Source organism: Ostrea edulis, chromosome 3 (genome assembly GCF_947568905.1).
Source record: "Ostrea edulis chromosome 3, xbOstEdul1.1, whole genome shotgun sequence".
Classification (NCBI taxonomy): domain Eukaryota; kingdom Metazoa; phylum Mollusca; class Bivalvia; order Ostreida; family Ostreidae; genus Ostrea; species Ostrea edulis.
Genome location: NC_079166.1, coordinates 92,595,352 through 92,607,903, shown reverse-complemented (window position 1 = coordinate 92,607,903; position 12,552 = coordinate 92,595,352). Strand labels below are relative to the sequence as shown.

The window sequence follows — 12,552 nt, the reverse complement described above, 5'->3', positions numbered from 1 at the left end:
TGTTTAGGTTATTTTGAGATTGAAGTCCAGTCGTACTTCGCTTTATAACGCAATTAGGCCAATCCAAATACTTACGCATCTTTATTAATCGGACTAACGTGCGGTAAAATTTACTACCTTTTAAAGAAATGGATCCCAAAAGCCCCTCCAAATGCATATCACATTGAACTTTTAACAATGTACTTGATTCTTGAAAAGCATGGATAAATTCATAGAAAGAAAAGACAAGTTGAGAAAACAGTAATAATTAAGGAGTTATAAAATCTGTCGATTGTAACCTTTCAATTGAGGTAAACAAATTTGATGACAGTGTCGAATTTTATACCTAATGTATTTGTTCTTAGAAGTGAATTTGAGCAACATTATATGATATGCCCAATGATATTTCAGATTTGTATGGACTGTCACTCTCCAGACAAAAATGGAGCATTCTTATCCACATCTTGACATCAGAGAAATACAATGCGTCTCTAAATTCATCATGGAAAGATAAAACAAGAGCTCTGGGAGAAGTATTTCCAGTCCTGCAGAACGACTCTATAGTCGACGAACACGATGTCATTAAGGAATTGATTGAAAATGACAAAGTACTGACATACCAAAAGAACAATAGCTCCGTTGGGTTCGCGTCAGACGATGTCCGCCATCAGGTGATGAGTTACTTTGTCCAGAATTGTCTGAACACTGTCGAGGACTATGAGAACTACTTCAGATTGTCGTCAGTAGACTCGTTGGTGGAGTATGTACGTACGTGGTGGTACAACAGAGATACAGATGAACGATGTATGTACCTAACGGAGGGACTTGAGGAGTCCTTTATCAAGAGACTTGGAATTGATGCAATACGTCATATAATGGTGGAGGATAGCGAATACAGAGACGACATCTACAATATAGAAGGAGATAACTACATTCTAGATAAAGTGAAAAAAATACGTAAGTTCCTCTTTTTAGAGCTAGACGATTAAGTGATCTTTTTCCACATTTTGTCCAGAGCCCATCCGTCTGTTTGTCCGTCTGTAAACGTTTAACAATTTGTACTTTTCCCAGAACGAATTCGCCAATTCCAATAAAACTTGCAATAAATCATACTTGAGTGAATAAAAATCAAATGTGTTTAAACACAGAGTTATACCCCTTTCAAAGGGAAAATATTCAAGAAAAGACTAAAGTAGGGTGTGGTCCAGACTATCTTTAGAATATTTGAATGACCCACTTAAACGTTCTCCTGATAGTCTAGTCTAGAAAAGTTTAAATTTGCCTGACATTTTGCTGACATAGTGTACATTCAAGTTGGTTGAAATCACGGTTCCCGGAGGTACGAAAAGTCATTTATCTGCAAACCTTCCTAGGTAGAGCAGCTTCGAGTTGGTTTAAATCATGACCATGACCCTGGGGAAGGATGGGACCAGGATAGGGAATCAAAGTTTGACATGGGAAGATGGTACAGGGATTTCAACAGTCTCGATTGAAGTCAGCATTTCGCAAATTCTATGGTCGCTATAACGATCTAGTTCGTCAATACAACCTCGCATTGGGTCAAATGCTGTCTGACGTGTTTCATACCGATTGTTAAGCCGTTCTTGGCACACTGATTTTGACTGCGGATAACTCCGTTTACCTGATCAGGATATGGGGCTCACGGCGGGTGTGACCGGTCAACAGGGGATGCTTACTCCTCCTAGGCACCTGATCCCGCCTCTGGTGTGTCCAGGGGTCCGTGTTTGCCCAACTATCTATTTTGTATTGCTTGTAGGAGTTATGAGATTGATCACTGTTCGTTATCTTCACCTTGCATAGGGAACATTTTTAAAAATATTTTTCTCTAGACATCAAGGAAATGATTAGTCAAATTGATATGCAAGTATTTTTCAGGTAGTACAAAGTGTAGTTTTTCTTTAATTTAGTGACCCAAAACATACCTTTTGGGTTTACCAATAATAGGAGATGAAAGTCTAATTTAGGAGATACAGGTAATTGAAACAAATTCTTTTCAAGATTAGCAGGACGACATTAAATCATATCAAATAACAAGTGTTTTTAAATTGTATTCATTTAAGTGTTTTGATGCCTCTCCAACTTTGAGGAACATTGTTATACGGGGTATACTGGAATCGGGTTGTCCGTCTGTCTGTCCGTCCGTCTGTCTGTCCGTCCGTCCGTCTGTAGACGCAATGGTTTCCGGGCTCTAAAGAATTATCTTTTCCACCTACCGTCACCATATCATATATATGGACTACCCATGGGATGGAGATGTTCCCTATCGATTTTGGGATCAAAAGGTCAAAGGTCAAGCGTACTGGACATTGAAGTAGCAATATGGTTTCCGGGCTCTAAAGCGTTATCCTTTCCACCTACAGTCACCATATCATACATATGGACTACCCATGGGATGAAGATGTGCCCTATCGATTTTGGGGTCAAAGGTCAAACACACTGGACATTGAAGTAGTAATATGGTTCAGTTTGTCATGCCATTTGTTTTTTACACTCAGAAAAGAGGTAGTTTATACCTATTACCAACACCCTTTGGGAGATTGGGGTAAGCGGGGGGTATTCGTAGTGAACATTGCTCACAGTACCTCTTGTTTTTCCTGTTTGTCTGAAACTTGAACCTTGTTTATAACTTTTAAAATCATGGGTGATACGACCCATATTCCATATTCATATTCTATTTGACAAGACTGTTGGTATCATCATTTTTACCCATGTGACCTTGACCTTTGAGTTTGATCTAGTATTCAGAAAACCTATAAACATCATATGCAGATGATAATGGGATATTGCTACATAAACACGGGCCGATAGAGAAGCTAAAGTAATCCGTTTTGTCATCAAGTTGTCAGTTTGCCGTTGATATCTACTTTCAGCAAAACATTTAAGCATGAAGAAGTGTACGACTATGTGGTGTATTTTATTTCGACTTCACAAGGATATATCGAATCGACATATGAATGAATATTATAATTATTGATAAATAAAACGTCGTCGATACATCTAAATGTGAAATTGAAGGCCGTAGCAATATATTTGTATTATTAGGAAGAAGTTTTTAAACAGTGATCACTTTCATAATCTGACTCATAGTTTTAGACACATTTGATATTCCGGCCAATGGGTCGGATGGATATTATTCATCGTACCTATACTGAAGTCCTAAGCTACATAAAAACCCTTACAAATAAAAGATACAAAAAATATGCAGGAGTTCCTCAATGACAATATAGTTGTGGTCTTTGGTAATCAGGTCTTCCAACAGTCTGTTTGAATTCCCATGGACATGAACTGTACTTTTTTGTTAGCTAACCTGTTTTATATTCATATGAAGATTTCAGTTTCTCCATCGTCAACTTCCCATATTTATGTCGCAATATTCCATTATCAACTACAGATGGTGTTTATATCTCTCAACTGAATGGAGACGCAAAAGCTTGTTCTGTGTATAGTCAGTTTTGGAATCGAGGCAGGCTATTGACAAACAAGTTGAGGGTGACGAGGTTTCAACTGTCGAGTTTAAAGTCAGCATTTCGCAAATTATATGCTCGTTATAACGAACTAGTTTGCCAATACAATCCATCATCGGGTGTAGTGCTGTCTGAGGTGTTTCATACTCATTGTTACGCCGTTCTTGGCACATTGGTTTTCACTACGTTTACCTGCTCAGGACATATGGCTCACGGCGGGTGTGACAGGGCGACAGGGAGTGTTTACTACTCCTAGGCATCTGATACCACTGTTAGTGTGTCCAGGGGTCCGTGTTTGCCCTACTATCTATTTTGTAGTGTTTCTAAGTTTTATGACATTGGTTATTATTCGTTATCTTCACCTTTCATTGTATACTTTTCTTAATGCTATGCAATGTAAATAACTTGTATGTTAACGATTTACGAAAAAATAGATGTGAAAACCATAATGAAGAGATTGATCTTTATTAACACTTTATATCTTTTTTAATATCAACGTATTCTAATGTTTCGCAACGCATTTTGTATTAAACACTGGATATTATAGCCTAGACATCCTTTGTTGTGTACACATACGCATACACTTTGATTTGTCTGTTCGCAATCATGTTTTTCTATGAACACCTGTTTTCAATTTCCCAAATAACAACATCAGTTGTGTATGTCATGAGTCTTCGGAGATGATCTTAAAACGGATAGTATGCGTCATAGTAGGTGTACCATGCTAAAGATCCGTCACTACTAAATGGCCGTATACGCCGAGCATAGGCATAAATTTGAAGCCCTTCCCGGGTATTGATGACGTCCTTATATGACTGAAAAATTCTCGAAAGGGATGTTGAATAAGATACAATCAATAATTAGCAATCGATATTAGAGCTGTTAAATTGAGTTAACATATCTCGAAAGGTCATTGAGTATGCAATAAAAATACGAGTGGTCCTAAATAGACTCTTGTGTTGTCCCTGTGGTGATGGGTAAATTATCAGAAGATCATGTGCATTTGTACAGCTTAGAATATGTCGTTTGGATATAAGACTGAAACAATTTCATTGTGTGTGAATCAAAGTTATAGTACCTTTAATTGTTGTAGGATATCATGATTGACTAAGTCAAGTGCTGCCAACGAGGTTTTCACTATTTATTCCATGCAACTAAGTGTCAGGAAGTTAGTGTCAGTTAGTGATGTTGGGCAACAAGGCAATTTCTTTAAACCAGACTGAGTTCCTAAATATGATAAAACATGTTAGTGAATTCATGCACCTGATTAGGTAAATGTGTTTCCCTGATTTCTGATAAAGATGGATATTGGTTGGTAGTTACATGGATCATTCTATTTTATTTCTTATATGGGCCTTTGCCAATTAATGTAATTGTGTTTGTGCCAATAAATATTTGTATTTGTATATAGGAGTGACTTTAATTTGTTTCAGAAGTGAATGGAAAATGTCATTAGTGATGCTAGCATTGGTGATATCGGCAGTGGGTTTAGATATTGCATTCGTAGAGACTTTCATGATACGGGAACTAATGAAATCTACACCTGCTGATTTATTCATGTCAGATGTGCTTTGCATTGTTAAGATTTCGTCCTGGTAGATATGGAGTATATAAAACACAGTTTACTCATCACGCTTGGACGTTGTGCATTCTTTTGACTTGTCTCGATGAAAGCTAACCTTCAGCAATTTAGTTAATACATTGTTAGGAAGTTCCGTGACGTGTTCATAAAAAAAATCATGCCCTGTGCATCATCAATATTTGGCCCATTGTTCTTAATATGATTTGTAGAAACCTGAAAGCTAAGTGATTGAAATAACGTTTAACGTCATTTTTAGAGCAATTGTGTCTAAATTGGGAATAGGGTAATACTTTTAATGAAGGTGAAGATAACGAACAGTGATCTCATAACTTCTATAAGCAGTACAAAATATATATTTGGGCAAACACGGACCCCTGGATACACCAGAGGAGGGATCAGGTCCCTAATAGAAGTGAGAATTCCCTGTCGACCGGTCAAACCCGCCGTGAGCTCTACATTTTGATCAAGTACACGGAGTCATCCGTATTAAAAATCAGTGCGCCAAGAACGGTATAACAATCGGCATGAAACACGTCAGACAGCATTTGACCCAATGAAATATTGTATTGGTAAACTAGATCGTTATAACGACCACAGAATTTGCGAAATGCTAACTTTAAACGAGACGGTTGAAACCCCTATAGTACCAACTTGTTTGTCAATAGCTTGCCCCGATTTAAAAACTTAAGATATACGCAGAACAAGCTCTTGTGTATCGATTAAGTTGCGAGATATAAACAAAATGACTGATCATTAGATACATATTGTATGAATATTTTCGTTTTCCATTTTCGTTAAAGAAGCAACTGTCTATGATGTTGCAAAGTCTTGCTGTAAAGTTATCGCGAGGAATGACCGTGTAAAGTGCTGACAATTCGTTCGTTTTGATGTCTTTGATTTGAAAAAAGTTTTGTAATTTTAAATTTACAAGCAGTTCTTTAGATTTGAATCCACATTTGATTTACACTACTTCTTGCATGTGTTGTGGCAAAATACAGTTGTAATTCCTCCTTCACGGCAGTTGATATTTTCACGATGAGGGGCTTCTTAGAACATTTACTAGATCCAGCGATGTATCTTTGTATGGATTTTTGAGAAGTTTAGGGATCCAATATAAGTGCGGTAACTCATTCCTGCGATTCATGTGATTAAATGTGAAGCATGATTTTGAAGCATTTCATCTTTTGAAAGGGCATTTGGAATATTATTAATGGTATCAACTGTAGTGTTAATGCCAAGTTTATGTACAATAGTTGTAATAATGAGTATTACAAAGAAAGACAATATTTTTCAAGCTTTAACAGCTGAAACCAAAACATTTGTCATGTAAACTATCGAATTGTTTTATCACTTCTGGTTTACTAAACACAAGAAGATAACTCTTGATGTAACTCTGTGTACTTCACACTTGATGACGTCACAATGAAAACGTGTGTTACAACGCATAGGTCAATATACTTGTATCGTGGGGAAACTAGCATTACATTGTCTCGTTATTTATTACCGATGTTAAGTGTTCAGTAGTGTGAATGTAAATCTACTTGATCAATGTTTCCTAAGTATTAATTTCTTAATTTATCTATGACATTCTATCAGTCTACAGTTTTTATATTGTATCTGCTACGGTAGTTTGATTTTATACGTTGATTTTGAAATCACCCCTAATAGTCCAGTCATTCTAGCCAAAAATAAAGCTTAACCTCAAACTAATTGCAACAGAAATGTTTTTGTTTTCAAACGGTGAGATAAGCGATGCTCTAGCGTTATAAAAAATCGAGAGCACAAAACAAAGGAGAAACGTGTATTTTGGGGGGCAAATCGTACATTTTGATAAAAAATCACCGAAAACCGGGATTTATCATTTATCTTCACACATGAAAAAAATAAATAAAAGAAAAACAATTGTTATAATCATCGGGAACGGTGTTAACATTTACAAACTAATTTATTCATACCAAAATTCCAAATGAATGATTTTTTATGAGGCGTAAAGCCTTATTTTGGAAGAAAAATCGATGAAAATGAGAAGAATATGAAACTCGTAAACATTCATTCTGTCACAAAATGAGATACTGTTTATATGAGACAGTTAAAGAAGCGATAACTAATTCATAAAAATTATTTAACAGTTTGAGATTTTAAAATCATGTGTGTATCAGTGGCGAATTTAAGGGGGCGGCTGGTCTTTTCTTTAGAAAATTGTAAACGATGAAAGAAGCAATAATTTCTTCCACTCTCGGAGAAATAAATGACAAAATGTTTTGATTTATTTAATTACTTTTATTGGGAGACCTTGCACACACACCCCCACAAAAAACCTTAAAACGTGCGTCATTTTATGAATTTCACTTTTATCCTAAATGACAGAAAATAGTAAAACTAACTACTTAGGAGACATATTTCAAGCCCTATACAATTTGTAAAATCCATGCAGGAGTTCAAGGCGGCCCTTAAACCCCCTGCTTCATAAACTTGCCACACCCCCCCCTCCCTGCCTAACCGCAATTACTGGATCCGTCCCTGTGTGTAATCCCGTAATCGTGTTTGCTCTGTTCGTTTGTTCGTCAGTCCGCAAAATGTTTAACTTTGGTCATAACATTTGAATGGTAAATGAGTTTTTTCATATTTAATGTGTATTTTCTGTGACAAAACCTTTAGATGGTACCAACCATTTTGACATTGTAACCGTGATGATTGACCTACTTTTTGTGACCTTGGAAAAAAAACTTTCTTCGGGTGTTAGGATTTGCTTAGGAGTTAAAAAATTCACGCTACATGTTTAGTGATAAATTGAATCGGGTGCATCAAATTAGCCGGGACGAGGGTATTGTTTTTTACCATTCCTCATTTCTTTCTCTACAAATATCTATAAGTTTCTTTGAGAAATCTACAGTTCGGATAGAAAAGCCATTAACGCCACGTTTCCTATCAGACAATTTGTACAAAATATACATTGTACAGTGCTTGTCGAAGTAAAAAGTAGGTGTTGTTGAGCGAAGACCGCGACTTCATCATTCATGATTAAGACTTGTAGATTTAAACACCAAATTTCCCTTTAAAAAAAATATTATTGTGTTGGGGTTAGTGTAGTCACGGTGACATTTTTATGCACTCTTTTGCCACGCATTGTTACAGTAAGTCAGTAATTATAGTGACATACATCATATCGTATAAATGCGAATTCAAAACACCCGATCCATCGGATCTGTATGTCACTGTGATAAAGAAATAATAGCAAAACAAAGACAATACTTAACCATAGTGTTTTCTGTAAATCAAAGAATATCTGTAAATATAAACGGAATGTATAAACTCGGTGGTTTGCGAGGGAAATTTGTTAATAAAAAATAATAAAATCTAAGTTGACTTGTTATACACAATGTGGAGTAAAAGTAGTAGAAAATCTGTTCTGAGATTTAAGTATACAGTACAAGGTGGTAAAACGTGAATACCGTCTTCTACACAATCTATTAAAAGTGATTGATTGTATATTGTTTAACGTCCCTCTCGAGAATATTTTACTGATATGGAGACATCACAATTGCCGGTGAAGGGCTGTAAAATTTAGGGCGATATACTCGGTGCTTATGTCCTTTGAGCATGGAGGGGTCTTTATCATGCCACACCTGCTGTGACACGGGGCCTCAATTTGTTCGATCTCATCCGAAGGGCCGCCCCATTTATTCCCCCCACGGAAACACAATCTAAGGAACACAGTGTATATATTCTGTCTTCTAATTCTTTTTCTTTGTGTCGCCCCGTTTCTATTCTAATTGGAAGTATACCACATCAGTAAAGATCTTGGATATTTTGGAATGCTTGTGGAAAATTAATTTTCGCTTCTAAAATTTGTTTTTAATATCTCTATATCAACATAACTTAATAGTTGATTTACTTTTACATGTACTAGCCACTATTTCTTATAGTTATGAAGCAACTTGTTCTGAAATGGTACACACAATAATAATCTATTATATATTTTCTATTAAATTTAAGGATTCAGACAATGACTTCATTTGTTATGTCCAGATAGACTTATTATATTGATTCACACGTTTAGTAATGTTGTCCATTGGTAGTAGGCAATTCCAGTACGTATAGTTTATACAGTGTCAGCGTTAAGGATTCTTCCATCCGGATTCGCCATACATGTTTTTCCCCCACAATTTTATTGATGATTTCCGTCAACTCAGTCATTCAGTCAGTATTCCTACTGGCTCACGGCGGGTGTGACCGGTCAACAGGGGGTGTTTATTCCTCCTAGGTACTTGATCCCACCTCTGGTGTGTCCAAGGGTCCGTGTTTGCCCAACTATCTATTTTGTATTTCTTATAGGAGTTATGAGATTGATCACTGTACGTTATCTTCACATTGCATGTAGTACAGGAATGAATCTGTGATAATGATAAGTTCGCAATTCTGAACCATCTCAATGTTGTGGTAGTTTCGGAGACCCCATACTACACTGCAATAGTTCAAAACGAGCTACACAAATTAAGAAAAAGTTTTTCGAAAGTTGAAATTCCAAGGTCTTTGTATAAACGAATTTTCGAGAGAATGGAGTCATTTCTGACGGCACTGGTCCTGTTCACAATATATTGACTATCACCAAGAAATGTATTGCAAATTCAAGTGTTCTATCACTACCTGAAAATTAAAAAGTCGATGCAATTCACTTGTGAGGGACAAATACCCAAATGTTTGAAAAACTTTTGATTTTCTTAAATCAGCTGGAAAATATTCCCATGTATGTACAATTAGAAGCTAATTTCAAAGCCGCTCGTGTCATGGCTACATCAAACCTAAGATGTCATTACTCTTTCACCAAACGCTCGGCATTTCGAAGTGAAAATCACGGGTCTTTCGAATATGACCTTAAAAACGGAGATCCCGTATCGCGACAGACGTTGGCACGTTAAAGAATCATTACAAGTGGTATTTCACCTACAACTGCAAACAAACAAACAACCAAACATTATATAAACGTTTGAAGGAATATTAATTGATAAAAGATACGTTTTTGTTGTTCTTATGTTTTTGCGACATTTCACGCTAAACATTATCAACTAATGACAAAAACTGCTTTCCATACTTTTTTGTTTGTTGTTAGCGAGGGGTTACATATTGATACGATATTTTTGTTTTGGAGAGAAGTTAGACTCCAATATCTTATATTTTTCAAATTGTAGTTCTTTGATTATATGATCACTTGGTTTTAGATGTTTTGGAACCGATGTCTGTAAGAATCAGACATAATATGGATAGTATGCATAGAATATCGTATAACGTTGAACTTCATTAGGCTTAATTACCTTTTATACAAAGTCATTTTTTTTTCGTATGAATATGTAATTAGTGGTAAAAAATTAGCACATCTCTGAAACAAACTAGCATTTTAGAGGATAAAATTGACTTAACAGTTTATATATGCAGTACTACAAAGAGCGTCTACATAACTTCAATTATCTCCCTTGTAAACTCCTCTGCGTCTATGGAAGCCATGCCGTAACAGAGTTTATGCTATGAAAATGCTCCAATTTAAATTAGCAAATCGACGACTTTCCCCTCTCTCGATTTTTCTCGGTTTTTATATGATCATTGTAAGCATATTCCACTACAAGTTTTGCAAAACCCATTTCTGTTGCAATTAGTTTGAGGTAAAACAGTAGAAAGACTGGTCTATAATTGCCACCGTCATCAAAGTCAGTTTTTCGTAAAACAACGGTTCGGCGCAGGTAAAAGCTGATGCTCGTTTTCTGATATTTTCTTTTAAATTTACAACATTTCTATCGGGTTCTCCGTTTATCGTGAAGATCGTATATCGTGTTTTGCGTTTATCAGGTTTATCAAGAAGATCCTTTATTAGGTTTTGCGTTTATCAGGATTATCGTGTATCCTGTCGTATCGTGCGTGTATCCTATCGTATCGTGCGTGTATCCCATCGTGCGTGTATCCTATTCTATCGTGCGTTTATCATATTGTATCGTACATATATTCTATCCTATCTTGAGTCTATCCTATCTTATCGTTCGTGTATCCTATCCTATCATGTGTGCATAGCGGGGTTAAGGTGTCCCGAGTAAAATAACAAGTAATAACAGCATATTCATATACAAGTAAAATTCTTTCAAGCGTCGCATATTTTTAGTAAAAATCGTTTGTCAGTACATTAACAAACATCGTTTCACGTGGGGAAATCCTTTGCATACCTATTACATCGTCATACAAGTGACCTAGAGCTATTTTTATCCGCTAGACTTTTAGTTGTTTATCACCTCGGTACAGGTGAAAGATGCATTCAAATCATTTGCAGCTTGGGCTTGATATGTCGACATCGATATGGTAAATTTAAAGAGTGATACAGATCGGTACAATATCCTCTCAAATATAGCAATTTCCATAATCTCAACTCAAATGTTGGGCATTTTTCACATTCACATCCAAATCGTATCTAAACGAGGCAAAATATTGTACCTTCTGTATCAAAATCCTAAATCTGCAATTAGCTACCTTTTTGAATATGCCTAGGTCGAAATAAAATATTGTCATCTTTCACCTGTAACGAGTCGATATGTGCATGCGTTGATTTTCTTTATTCCAAATGACTATACACATCGGGGGCGATATCAAGGTCACAAAGTGATGTAAGGATTACTTTACAGTCTTCCGTGCACATACTATATATAAATATATGAGACTTATATATTATCGAAGACATTTTTTGTTGGGGGGGGGGGGGTCATCTGACAAACAGATTAAAACACATACAGCTTGAACACTAGATAACGGCAATAAATAGCGATAACATATTATATCATATACCTAGTAGTGTATCAGCCCTGATATACCTATATTGGCTAGGGCGAGACAGCTGCAAGTAGGTAGGGCTGCCTCTGTCTCGGGCCGTTGTCAAGGGGCTGTCTCGCCCTCAAATTTCAAATGGCTATTTCTTCTTTAATCTTTTGAAATCTAACATAACTACATGAAAAAATGATGTTAGACACAATATTTTTCAAATATAATACTTTCTTCGACGACAAAATTTAATCTAAGCAGAAAAATGAAATAAAAACGTTTTCAAAAACAGCTCTAAATTGTAGCGAGTAGCTAAGCAAAGGGGGGTAACCCAAGTAACAATTGTTTATTTAGAACAATAACACGTTTAACTTCATTTAAAAACAATCAACGTTATAGGCGACAGAAAACAGTAGGAGGATTATGGAGGGTGATACTAAAGCATTATTAGAAATTCCCGGTCCTAATGGAGATCAAAATGTTAATTTACGGTAATTTTGATGTAGAAAACTGCTTTAAAACGATTTCTGAAATCTAAAATCCCGAGGACTTGGCAATAAAACGAGAAAAGCAGAACCAATATCTTCCAACGTTTTTCAACGACTTATAGATGGTAAACAGATGGGAAACGGTAAAAAAAAAACTTACTTCAGTATAAGGTAACATTCCCTAAGCAAATAAATAGCAGCATCAGATCTGTAAACATTCCCG

At 36.0% G+C, this 12,552-nt stretch overlaps 1 protein-coding gene across 1 annotated transcript in view; it reads left to right on the top strand.

Annotated features, from left to right (window-relative positions):
• Positions 1-12,552, top strand: part of LOC125673047 (uncharacterized) — a 424,666-nt gene that overhangs the window by 201,472 nt on the left and 210,642 nt on the right. Inside the window, exon 8 of the mRNA XM_056159423.1 lies at positions 391-936. Within this exon, the coding sequence (XP_056015398.1) occupies positions 391-936 (546 nt within the window). The remainder of the gene's footprint in view (positions 1-390; positions 937-12,552) is intronic.